The sequence below is a fragment of the Arachis ipaensis genome, chromosome B2, assembly GCF_059453495.1.
Source record: "Arachis ipaensis isolate K30076 ecotype BB chromosome B2, ASM5945349v1, whole genome shotgun sequence".
Lineage (NCBI taxonomy): Eukaryota > Viridiplantae > Streptophyta > Magnoliopsida > Fabales > Fabaceae > Arachis > Arachis ipaensis.
The window spans coordinates 114,772,197-114,786,767 of record NC_142437.1 but is presented as its reverse complement, the minus strand read 5'-3'; the positions used below and the strand labels follow the sequence as shown (position 1 = coordinate 114,786,767).

At 28.9% G+C, this 14,571-nt stretch overlaps 1 protein-coding gene across 1 annotated transcript; it reads right to left on the bottom strand.

Annotated features, from left to right (window-relative positions):
* Positions 1–161: 161 nt before the first annotated feature.
* LOC107627778 (UDP-glycosyltransferase 72D1-like) lies at positions 162–1,827 on the bottom strand. The gene has a single exon (XM_088503872.1). It carries the CDS (start codon positions 1,777–1,779, stop codon positions 295–297), a length of 1,485 nt encoding a protein of 494 aa, XP_088359998.1. The 5' UTR covers positions 1,780–1,827; the 3' UTR covers positions 162–294.
* Positions 1,828–14,571: the final 12,744 nt, after the last annotated feature.

The following is a 14,571-nucleotide window of genomic DNA, read 5'->3' as shown; positions in this document are numbered from 1 at the left end:
CATTTCATTTGTAAAATTTGAAATGGTTAACTTTAGTCTGAATTTCTCATGTTTGTCAAAGCATAACAGCAACAAAAAAAGGGACCATAATGGTTTATTCTTCATAGAAGCTTACAGTAAAATGCTTTATTTCATTAATCACACAGCATGTGTGTCTGACTTATTCTTACAAATGCTTTATTTCTTCATAGAAAGCTTACAATAATGTTGCCACTAATCACATCCGATGTGTCTGACTTATTCTTACAAATGCTTTATTTCTTCATAGAAAGCTTAGAATAATGTTGTCACTGATCACACCCCACGTGTCTGACTTATTCTCACAAATGCATTTGTCATTTCACAAAAGGAAGGACCATCTTGAGACCAAGCTTTTTCTGCTATGTGCTTAAGCTCCTTAACCCTTTTCCTCATTGCACAACCTTCAATGTCCTCCTTATCCATTATCTTGCATATAGTTTTTGCTATCTCTTCACTTCCAACTACATTTGCAGATTGTGTCACATTCAATCTAACTCCAATTCCAATTTCTTTAGCTATAATTTCAGCATTCATCATTTGATCTGCAAATAGAGGCCACGCTACAATTGGAACCCCACATGACACACACTCTAGTATTGAGTTCCATCCACAATGTGACAAAAACCCTCCAGTTGATGAATGCTTCAAAATCTCCAGTTGTGGTGCCCAATCCATTACCACCAATCCCTTGCTTCGTATCTTGTAGAATTCATCTGGGAAAGAACTGACTGATGCTTGAGATATAGCGATGCCATTCGATTCGGCATTCTCGCCTGCCATGAGATAATGATCATCCCCAGCTTTTGTAGATGGTGGAGTTAAAGACCAAACAAATTTCTTCCCACTTAGCTCCAAGCCCAAAGCCATGTCTTTGACTTGTTCATGTGACATTGTGTATCCACTACCAAGTGATACATATATCACTGACTCTTCTTCTTGCTTGTCTAACCAATCAATAACATAATCTCTATTTTCATCCTCACAGCTTTGCTTTTTAGCTTCCCTAATCAATGGCCCAATTGGATAAACTGGTACCTTAGATATTTTCCCACTTCTTAGTGCCACAATTGTCTTAGCCTCTAGCTCATGAAAAGTGTTCACAAAAATCCCATCAACCTTTCTTATCTGCTCACAAATTTGGAGATATTCATGATACAATCGATCATTCCTATCAAGCAATGGTGTGAACAAATCACAAGGGCTTATGGGGTTGCAACCAGGAATTTGGATACACTCCTTTTGATCTGTGTACTCACCTTCCACCACTTCATCTAATGTTGGGGTGTGAAGTGTAAGTGCAACATTCCATGCATTAGAAGTGAAAAAAACAAGCTTTGACATGTTGAATTTTTCAGCAATAGGCATCACTAGTGATCCAAATAGGTCTGTGATGAGAATGGTTGGTTTTGGTGATGTCATGGTGGAGATTTCATGACAAATATGTGGGATTAATTCTCTCATTAGCATTGCTAGCTGTGTTCCTGTGTTTGTATTAGTAGGAATATCAATAGGTGGGAGATGAATGATATGAATGATGTGAAAGAGGTCATGCTTCATTAATGATTGAACAATATTTGTTGCTATTTGAGGTTTAGAAGAGTTGTTCTTTATTGAAGCTACGAATATGGTCAGTTTGGTAATTTTCTTGTGTGACACTAGTTTTTTGGTAAGTTCAAGAAAAGGGATTATGTGACCCAAGCCTGGTGGACAGAGAATTGCAGCATGATAATTATGAGTTGCAGTGTTCATGATTGACATGATTATGAAAAAGTGAATAAGAGAAATAATGAATGAAACTATGCTTGAGATGATGTGAGATTTGATGATTAATGGAATTATTTTGTTGCTTTTATAAGTGAGATTTTACAATGAATGGATGTAATTTGTTATTTTTATAACTACTCATGCAACATTTTTTTTTTCTATACAATAACCCTACTATTTGGTTAAGAAAAAGTACAGAACGATTTTTTAGTGAATAAATTAGTCAATTTTTTAAATTTTATTTTTCTTTAAATTTTGAGTTTTAGATTTAAAATTTAAGATTAAGAGATTCTTTTATTTAGAAAATAAAATTTTGAGATAATAAAATAATTTTAAAAAATTAATCGATATTTTAATAAACAATTAATTTTTAATATTATTTTTTAATTATTTACACCGTGAAAAGTAACATTGATAATGTAACAATTTATTTTTTTCAATCAATAAGTAGATTTTGACTTTTGAGTGAAGGAGTTGCTAATTAACCAATGTGGCCAAGTGGTATTTCTTGATGATATTACATTATCACCACATTCCACATTATACTATTTCCTATGTTGCTGAGTTGCATGAGCAGAGAAAATGAAGGAGCATAATAAGACAATTAACCCTGCACTCCATTCCAAGGACCACCTTTCATTACATATGAGTATTTTAACATTAAAAATCAGTAATTAAATCAATTATTTATATAAAATACATATAAAAATATAAAACAAAAATATTTTCTTTACACCAAAAATTAATAATATAATTGTATATAAATATAAATATAGTTTAAATTATTTTAATGTATATTTTATATTTCGATATATATTTTATATAAATAATTGATTTAATAATTGATTTTTTTATGTACAAATAATATAATTAGTTATAAATATATATTGAAAATACATAATAACTGATTTAATGATTGTATGATTTGTTGCATTATTGATCAATGCTAGCAAAATAAGAAGCGTCAACATTTTTAAGAGTAGGTGTTACTTTCGTTTTTTTTGAACTTGAATGCAAACTATAAGCTGATGATCACACTGCCATAGTGTCATTTTTATTTTCATATTCTTTCCATATCTCTATTACTAATTGAAATGTTAAATTTTCATCAACACATTACCTCAGCTGAAATATGGTTGGCACCAACGAGAATGTAGTCCAATGAGGAAAAAAAAACTTGCACAAAAGACAAAGCAGTTTTGACTCGATTGACCAAAAGTTTGGAATATAAGTTGAGAATGGTAGCTAAACATGTAGCTCACATCGTTTCAAATCTTAGTGCGAGTTGAACCCGTTATTCTCATTGATACTAGGGGTGTGCATGGCCCGGCCCGGTTCGAACACTTTAGGAGCTATTTTGGTGTGATTTCACCTGGTCTAGGACTGGGTAAGGGTCTCAAAAATAGACCCAGTCATTATTTCGGGTCACCCGAAGTCGGTCCAGTGACCCGATCATCATACACAATTAATATTGTGTTATTAGTGATGGATGATGGCTATTCTTACATGAAATTTAAGTATTGTAAATCTTAATATTTTGTTATTAGTTATTATAAGACTATAAGTTAATGTTTTATGTTTAAAATTCATAAGATTTTAGACTAATACATAATATTGTGTTATTTGTATTGATTTAAATATTTGGTGTTATTAGACAATATTAGTATTGATTATGGTTATGCTTTAATTTTAGAGAAGAGTTTGTTCCTGTTATATTTTTCTAAGTGAATTTTACCATGTCAAATAATGGTTGGAGTATTGGAAATTTGGATATTTTCACATGCTAGCTTATAAGAAGGTATCAAGGTAGTGTAATGTTAACGACCCGGTTTTTACCCGGTATAATCGTGGTCCGAAAGTGTATAGATTTCATCGGGTCTAGGCCGAGTTCGGATCTAATAAATAGGTCCCGGTATATATTTCAAGTCGGGTGTCGGTCACATCAAACCGGATTTCACCCGGCCCATGCACATCCCTAATTGATACCTTATGATATTATTTGTAATTAAAATAGTTTTTATGCTAAGGTTGGTTAGTATAGTTAATTAGTTACTACTAATATGTTAGTAAGAAATAGATGTTATTATACCTATATAAACAAGTTTAATTATTCGTCAATGTTGGTTTGACTATTTTACTATAACGGATTTGATGACTGATTATTTAATCTCACAAAGCTTCAAGTTCAACTCCTATGTTCAGCTACTATTCTCATCTTATATTCCAATTCTGGTTTTTGGGAGCTTCAAGTCTTCATTTTTGCATTGGACTTTTTGGTTGGAGCCAACCATATTTTAGATCAGGTAATGTGTTGATGAAAATTTAACATTTCAATTAGTAATAGAGATAGGAAAAGAATATGAAAATAAAAATGATACTATAATAGTATGATCATCAATTTATAGTATGCATTGAAGTTCGAAAACACGAAGGTGTTTACCTTCTATTAAAAAATAAAGTTACTGTTTCTTATTTTGGTAGCACTGATCAATAATGCAACAAACTTATTGATATCAAACTTATTTAAATTTTATTATAAAGAAAATTAAATGATTTTTTATTGAGGTGTACGGAGATTGATTTGAGTTCATGGATCTAATTGGTGTTGGAATGAAGTTGTTCAGCTAATTTGCAAAATGCAAACACAAGTACTTAAATTACTTTCTGTGAAAAAAAAAAGTACTTAAAGTACTTAAAACTATGGATCTTTTGTCAGTTGAATGTGGTGAATATTCCATACTTTATTTAGTGGCATTTTAGGTTGGTTTTACTTCAAGTACAAAGGATTCTCAGCATTTTCAGTTGTTTTTTTCCTTTATTTATTATTGTTTATGATACACAGGAATCCATTCATTAAAAATTGAAAGTCTAATTTTGTCTATGCTTAGATTTATCACTACAAGACAAATTATATTCTAAGTTAAACCTACTCTTTTAAGTAATAATAAAAAGTTTTAATTATATAATAATAGAAACATCATAATGATGGATAATCATACTGTTTTACAATCAACTATATCAACTATATTACGTATATATTAAAAATCAGTTACCAATCAACTTTTACATATAAAAATACGTATTTGATATCTCATAATAAAAAGTTTATTATACTATTATAAATAAACTTGATTATTCATCTATCATAAATTTGACTATTCTATTATAATACATTTGATTATTTTAGTAATTAATTATTTAATTAAAAAAATTTGTAAAATATTAAGTATATTTAAAAACAAATACATAATAATTGGTTTAGTAGTTAATTTTTTTTATATGCATAACATTTTTGACTTAACAATACTTATGACCGATTAGGATTGGTGAACTTACCAAATTTCAGATCTTCACTCAGCAGATCAATACTCATACAAAATTCAAAATTCCAAAATAGCCCCTAGTTTACAGACCCAAACTTTACCAACTGAACCTGGCTACATCAAGACCAAAAGGGAAAAAAAAAACAGGCTACATCCACATTTTTTTAACGACTTAAGGCTTTTAGGCAGCTACCAATTTCGATGATGCTTTGATAGCAACTGATACCAATCTGTAGAGGTGGAAGCTTCGGGGGTAATTATGGAGTTAGGCATGGAATTAAGTAGGTGGTGTTTCAGCCAACTTAGAAATGCTAATTTTGTTTTTGGTCGATTTTATTAATTAAAAATGGAGTTCCAACTTCCAAGGTATATAGTCTTAAACTAAGTTTATACTTGTAATTAATTAAAAAACTATAGAACTATTGAAAGGTTTATTTAGACTGTACCTGATGATTTTAACTGCCACGTGAAAATGTTAGATCTATGATCATGATTCTTAAGCTACTTTTCAGATCCAATAGGCTCTAGTGATGGAGAAGCAGGGTGAAGGATTTAGATGAAGCTTACGAAGGATTTATTGTTATTATTTATTAAGACCTTTGAAAAACTAGTTCTAGTACATGGCCTTAAGAATATTTGGCGGTTGAGGTTCTTGATGTAGGATTTGGTTACTTCCATGTGAAGTGTTACCTAATAGAGGATAGAGATCAAGTGTTGCTAGGAGGACCTTGGAGCCTTGGACTGCCTCTCTCCGGCCGGCCATGTCAGGAATTGACTTTAACATTTATTATTATGTTCTGAAAATAGGATAAAATAAGAACACTAAAAACAAAATACAAAAAATAAAAACACAAAAATTAGTATTTTTATATTTTGTTTGGTAATAAATTAAAATAAATTATAAAAAGATTAATTTATTTTTATTTTTTATTTAAAAAATTTAAAAAATATATAATAATAAAAAATATAATTATAAAAAATTAATAAAAATAAAAAAAAATAAGTGATGTGTCTTATTATTAATTTTGTGTACTTCTTATCTCAGGGTCTTGCATATGTAAACAAACAGCTCATGTTCTTGGTCAGCTACTTTGCAGTAGTTGGCTAGTTGCCTCTTCTCTCTTTTCTTGATTGCACTTTGTCTTGGGTGCTTTTTTTTTTTTATCTTTTGTTGTTTGGATAAAAGAATTTTATCACAAAATCCGGAAGCTTCTAGCACGAGGAAAGTATTTTAAGGTCCTTAATGGATCAGGATAAATTTAAAATATGTAAAAAATATGGGATTATTTTAAAATATGATAAACAAGTAATTAACTTTTACATGACTATCACACTCATATGATCATTATGTATGTTTAAAAAGAATTCAAAACTCATATTCTGAAGAGTTCATACCATTCTCTACACGTGTCAACATCACTAATAAGAGAAATACTGCAAAATTAAATTACTTGCTCATTTCTAAAAACAATTTCATTAAAAGATCTAAAATATTTTTGTTAAAAATGTGTTAGTCATAAAAAGTAACAATAATAACAGTAATAATAATAATTATAATAATATCAATTAATGTACTACATTAATATCAATAATAATAAAAGTTATTATAATTATAATAAAAAAAATTATCTCTTTAAAATTAATGTTAAGAAAATTTTTCTATTTTTTAAAATGAATTTTATGTAAATTTTAATCTTTTAATAATAAAATTTAAATATTAATTTTTAATACAATTAAATATCTTTAAATCTAAAACATATTTTAGAAATTTTCAAAATTAATACAAAAAAATTATTTTTATTTGAGTTTTAAAAATGGTACCTTAGTCATTTAAAATGAGTATTTTAGTCTTGTTAAAATCAAATTCGAATTTTCATTTCTAATACGATCAAACAATGTGAATTTAATCTATAATGGTATTTTAATTTTTTTTAGATTAACTTTAAAATGTTATTTTGCTATTTTAAAAATTACTTATATGAATATTTTAATTGTTTTGAATGTTAAATTTACAATTTCTAATACAATTAAGTAATTTTTATTCTAAAATGGTATTTTAGTTTTTTAAGGTTAATGCTAAAAAAGGTTGTTTTGGTATTTTAAAATTTACTATAAAATATTTTAATCTTTTAATATTAGATTAAAATTTATAGTTGCTAATAGATCAAATAATATTATTTATTCATATAAAATGTGTAATAGTAATTTTAAAATTATTACATAAAGAATATTTTGGTATTTTAAATTTAATGCTAATTAACAAATATTTTAGTTTTTTAATATGAATTCTATAGATATTTTAATATTTTAAAATAAAAATCAAATTTTAAGTTGTAATACAATTAAAACTTTAAAAATAAAAAGCTTTTTAATCTTTTAATACTGATACCAAAATATTATTTCTTCATAATGTTAAAAAAATTCTTTTAATTTTTTTTTAAAAATTAATAAAAAAGATATAATTAGTTTTCAATTATTTTATCAATTTGTTATTTAATCTAACAGACCTTTTTATAATTAATACAACTTTAAAGTAGAATTTTATAAATTTACACATTTTTTGTACGGCACTAATATAGGCCATTAAATTGGAATATTCTTTCTTAGTCCTTTAAGAACCAGTTTCAAGTTTTTCCATTTTTTTTTTTTTAACCAAAGATAGGAGACTTGAACCCACAACCTCTTAATTGAATATGAAAAAACTATGTCATTTGAGTTATTACTCATTAGGAAGTTTCTCCACATTAGACAATTTCATTTAAGATGAATGACATTCTTAACGGAACTCGTAGATACTTTGAAACATAATTTTTTTGCGGGCTGGGACAGGTTCCGATTTAGGTTCAGGGCAAACCTGTACTTACTCACCAAGAAAATCTATGAATTAATTGTATCATCTATGAAAATTCTGAAAAACTTTTACATATGCCAAGCATTTTATTAGAAGTTTGAAATTCAAGTCATTACATCTGTTCTGATTTAATAAAAAAAATGTTAATAGTTGTGATTGATCGGAAGAAAGTTGATGTGCATTCTTCAACCAGTAGTTTCGTTCCCTGAGGCAAGAAAAACAAATTTGGCTGCCAACGCCCAACGGTATCCTCGGACCGGCAAGATTTTTTTTAATTTTGGTTAAACCGGCAAGAAAAATTTAATTAGACACAATGTGCAGCTTGTTTTTAACATACTGCGGAGCCAGAATTAAGGAAGTGAGCCGATTAATGGAGAAAGCCGTATAGTTAATGGGCTTAACTTTATTTTTTCCCAAGGCTTAATGAGTGAAGTTGGGCCTGAAAGTACTGATGAAAATGGTAGCTTTTATCTGTACTGGATAAAATTCACTAGAAGACAAGCCCAAAAAAAAAAAAGTTCATAGAAGAAATTATGGCTTATGGGTAAGGTGGAAGTTGGAACTTGGAACCATTTGAAATTTTTTTCGACCTTGCTAAAAATATTGTGTTAAACTAGTAGAATGGTAGAAGAATCCATGCATTAGCACCAGATATCCTAACTAAATTGGGTTGGTCTAGTCCGCTTAAGCAAGTGTCCGATGTTCGAATCTCCTTTGTGCAGCAACCTATTGGCCAGCGACAAACCCTTAAATAGAGCTTAGTACCGCGACAGATTAGTCCTTGACCTATCGAGTTGGAGGATACAGTGAGAAACAAAAAAAAAAAAACACCAGATATCCTAAATTAATTAAAAAAAATTAAAAATTAATAATTCATTTTAATTTAGATATAAATATATATAAATAATTAATAATTAATGGACAAAGCCGATTAGCTATAATAATATTAATTATACTGTTAATATAGATATAAATATTAATAATAATAACTACGTCTTAATTTATTTGAGTAAAAAATAAATTCATAATAATATAATATAAATATTATATACAAAAATATTAAATTAAAATTAATCTACAAATTTAAAATATAAAGCTTAGTAACTAAAACTATACCCTAAACCCCTAAAGTTTTACGGATCCAACTCCTCTAAAGTTGTATTGTAATTTTAGAGAAAAAAATATACTATTAATCACCATTGAATTAAGATAGTGGGGCTCTCAAATAATAAATGTTATAAATTTTAAAGTGATTAAATAATCACTTTATTATTTTACTAATATTGTCACTTTAGAGAATCTTTTTCCAAATTTTACTATCCCATAATTATAAACCATAAATTCTTAATAAATAAGTAATTATATAATAATATAAATATAATTAATTTTTTTAAGGTAAATCAATGCAATATTTGTTAATTTTTTTAAAAAAATTGCGTACTAAATATATTACCTTAAATTCTAAAGCTTTAACTCTAATAGTAAGTTTTACATCTTAATTTTTTATAAATGAATAATTAAGAATAGTAATTATAATAAGTCATAAAAAGAATAGTAATTATAATTAATAACTAATTGTAAATTGAATATTGTTATTAAAAGGATAATCAATATATCAATAGTCACTATAACTATACATAGGGGGCAACGGGGTGGATAGAGGCAGATTTTTGCTCTACTCGACTCCGCCTCATCCTACAATAACTCGCATAAAACCCGCCCAGATCCTACTCGCAGAATCGCGGGTAGTAAAAAGTTGAATCCTAACCCATCTCCGCGGGTACTCGTCCTGCCTCTACCCATTCTTATAATTATTAAAATTCAATAAATAAAATTAAATTTCAAAATTTATATAGTCATCATCACATACATAACATAAATTAAAGTAAAAATTTAAATATGATACAATATTATAAATTATTTTACTAATTATTTTACATATATTACACATATTATATATTAGAATTATATATATTATATATATAACCGGGCGGGTAAGTGAGTATTACCTAAACCCAGTCTCGTCCTGCTCCGCCCAAGAATCCGCTCCGGTAAAAATCCGTTCCGGTGCAGGACGGGTAATTACTCTCCCTGAGCGGATAGGGACGGGGTGGGTACCCACGGGTTCAGGTGGTATTGCCATTCCTAACTATACAAAGAATATGAATGATAAATCTATTTTATTGATTATTAGAAAGTTCACGAAAAAGATAATTTGTATATTTATTAGTTAATATACGGGCAATGTACTTAAATAAATTAAATGAGGGAAACCTTTATCTGATTGCAACAAATAAAATTTCGTTACGTGCATGTCTTATTTTAATATTATGTAATCTGTGGAGCTAACCACGGTTTCCTATTTACATATAAACCGTGGCAGCTTGCAACGGTTTATGAAGGAGAAGCTTTAAAGGTAAACCGTGGTAGGTCACCACGGTTTAGGAAGGAAACAATGTGACCTTAAACCCCTATAGCCAGCCACGGTTTATGAAAGGTTTTTTAAACTCATAAACCCTTGTAGGCTGCCACGGTTTATGAGGAGAGGAATTCTCTATATATATGAGCGAGATTGAAGCTGCTCAAGAGATCATTATCACACAATGGCAAGTGAGGAAGAGAGTTTTCTTGTCTTAGTGCATTGCTCTGGGAAAGTTAAAAGAAGCAAAAAATATGGTGTGAAGTTCACTGACAGAGAACCATTGAGTGTATTCACGGTTTATGCTTTGAGTAATATAAAATTACGTGACAAACGAATAATATTAAATTAACTAATTTTTTTGCAATATAATTTAAAAAATTAATAAATGTCAAATCAAGTACTCTATATAATTAAATATCAAATTCAATAGTCTACATAATTAGTAGTTTAGATCATTGTTAGCAGAACCGGACCGTACCGACCGGTTAGACCGAAAAATCGATAAACCGAATTCTATACCGGTCCAGTCCGATGATTGGACCGCACAAGGTTAAGAACCGATGCGAACCGGTCAAACTCGCAAAGAACCGATAGAAACCGGTTAAATTTGGTAGCAACCGGTCCGACCGAACCGGAACAATTTAAAATTTTCTCAAAACGAAGCAGTTGGGGTTCGAACACCCATCTCTCCAGGAAATAAAAGTTAGCTACATCCATCAAGTTAACTTGTCTATTACTAATATATGCAAATTAAAATACATATTAATATCTTTCGGTAAATAATTTACTTTTATTTAATTTATTTTAATTTTAATTATAAGCTCACTCATTTTTAAATTAATTATATTTTTATTTAACAGTAATTATAAACTCACTTATTATTTTTTTCATAATTATATAATATCTATTAATATTATTTTTCAATAAATACTTGTAGTATATAATAGTATAATAGATATAAACTAATTAATAAATTATTAAAATTCGAAAATAATACTTATTTTAATATAAAAACAAAATAAAAATATTTATGATAGAGTAAAATTAACAAAATACTTATTGTTTCTGTTCCATATTGTTTAGAATAGCTAGATATTTTTAAAATATTAGTAAAAATATGTATTTTAAATTTTTAATTCTAATTTTTTTACTATATTTTGTTTTTTATTTACATAGGATCGGGTTAACCGGTTCAACCAGTGACCCACCGGTTCAACCAGTGACCCAGTGACTCAGTAATCTGACCGGTTTGAGCACCGGTTCGGTTCTGACAACTATGGTTTAGATAGTTTAGGAAATTAATATACTAATACTTTTAAACTAACTTTCTTGCGTCTTATATATATGCCAATCAAATAAATTAGCCAATATTCAAAACAAATAATATTGTAGTAGACAAAATTAATAATTTAATTTAGTTTCAAAGTAAATATTTATGTACTCAAATATCAAATCTAATACTCTACATAATCAATATTTTAGAAAAATAGTACTATGTTTTTAATTTACTTATCTAATCTATATTCTCAGTAATTTCTCTGTCTTTTTAATTTATTCTAAACCTTTTACGTATAAAAATAGTACTATGTCTCTTTTTTTTGTCAATTTAATGTAAAAAAAATTATTTTTTATCTTATCAATTTGATGTAGAAAGAAAACGATTTTTTTATTTGATATATATTTTTATTTTTTTGATATGTCTTTACCTATTAACGATTGAATGAAAAAAGTCCCATAAATATTTTGTTAACTTATTTTTTCTTTTTAAATTGCTTTGTAATAATTTTTTTATTTTTTTAAAATATTGATTATGTAGAGTATTATATTTGATATTTGAGTACATAAATATTTACTTTGAAACTAAATTAAATTATTAATTTTGTCTACTACAATATTATTTGTTTTGAATATTGGCCAATTTATTTGATTGGCATATATATAAGACGCTAGAAAGTTCATTTAAAAACATTAGTATACTAATTTCCTAAACTATCTAAACTATTAATTATGTAGACTATTGAATTTGATATTTAATTATATAGAGTACTTGATTTGACATTTATTAATTTTTTAAATTATATTGCAAAAAATTAATTAATTTAATATTATTCGTTTGTCACATAATTTTATATTACTCAAAGCATAAACCGTGAATACACTCAATGGTTCTCTGTTAGTGAACTTCACACCATATTTTTTGCTTCTTTTAATTTTCCCAGAGCAATGCACTAAGACAAGAAAACTCTCTTCCTCACTTGTCATTGTGTGATAATGATCTCTTGAGCAGCTTCAATCTCGCTCATATATATAGAGAATTCCTCTCCTTATAAACCGTGGCAGCCTACAAGGGTTTATGAGTTTAAAAAACCTTTCATAAACCGTGGCTGGCTATAGGTGTTTAAGGTCACATTGTTTCCTTCCTAAACCGTGGTGACCTACCACGGTTTACCTTTAAAGCTTCTCCTTCATAAACCGTTGCAAGCTGCTAGGGGTGCACAGACCCGGCCCGGCCCGAAGGCCCGGCCCGGTCCCGAACACTTTAGGGGCTAATTTGGTGTGATTTCATCGGGTTTAGGGCCGGGTAAGGGTCTCAAAAATAGACCCGGTCATTATTTCGGGTCGGGTCCGGGCCATAGCTCGGGTCACCCGAAGTCAGCCCGGTGGCCCGGTCATCATACACAATTAATATTTTGTGTTATTAGTGATGGATCATGACTATTCTTATGTGGAATTTAAGTATTGTAAACCTTAATATTTTGTGTTATTAGTCATTATAAGACTATAAGTTAATGTTTTATGTTTAGAATGCATAAGACTTTAGACTAATACATAATATTGTGTTATTTGTATTGATTTAAATATTTGGTATTATTAGACAATATTAGTATTGATTGTGGTTTTGTTTTAGTATTGATTGTGGTTATGCTTTAATTTTAAAGAAGGGTTGGTTCTTGTTATATTTTTCTAAGTGAATTTTACCATGTTAAATAATGGTTGGAGTCTTAGAAATTTGGATATTTTTACATGCTAGCTTACAAGAAGGTATCAACATAACGTAATGTTAACGGCCCGGTTTTCACCCGGTTTTCACCCGGTATAATTGTGGCCCGAAAGTATATTGGTTTCATCGGGTCTAGGGTCGGGTTTGGGCCTAATAAATAGACCCGGTGTATATTTCGGGTCGGGTCTGGGTCACATCAAACCCGGCTTCACCCGGCCCATGTGCACCCCTACAAGCTGCCACGGTTTATATGTAAATAGGAAACCGTGGTTAGCTCCCACGGATTACATAATATTAAAACAAGACATCCACGTAACGAAGTTTCATTTGTTGCAATCAGGTAAAGGTTTCCCTCATTTAATTTATTTAAGTACATTGCCCTTAATATAATTAATCAAAGGATATTAATTGTATATTTTAGTGATGCAATAATTCAAATAAAATTAATTTAATTTAACATAATAATCGATATAAGCATAATTTTCTTATCTATTGTTAGTATATATAGATATAGGTTTAATTACTCTATTAGTTTCTATAGTTTCACCAAATTTTTAATTAGGTTTTTATACTTTTTTTTCCTTTTAATTAGGTTCTTACACTATTTTTAATTTTATAATTAGGTTATTTCTAGTATAAAAATATTAGAATTAACTGAATATTGCTTCACAAATTGAAAGTATCCATAATTAAAAATTTAACTAGATATTTTTATGTATTTTGGGAGAAATATTTTATTAATTTTAACTTTTTTTTATAAGAAAATGACTTAATTACAAAATTAAAAGTAGTATAAGGACCTAATTAAAAAAAAATTATAAAGATCTAATTAAAATTTGGTAAAACTATATAGAAACTGTACGAGAAGTCTCTGGTACGGTTTGAAGGGTGGATCGGGAACCCGCGGACGAAACTGGAACCGGATTGCTTGACTGGAACGATGGGGGGTGGTACCTGCAAAGACACTCCGACGCTCAAGTCAGAATGGATCTAAGAGGCAGGAAGTGTGTGGAATGAATGAATACCTGGAGGGACCTGGGTCCTCTATTTATAGGTGATGGTGAATATCTTATCTTATCTTATTTGGCTAAGATAAGGGAGACGTTTGAATTCGAAAGTTGGTTAGGAGCTCTAGTGGGCTGGTTCCGGGCCTTCTGGAAGGGCGAAGGGGGTCAGACCCTGGTAACCA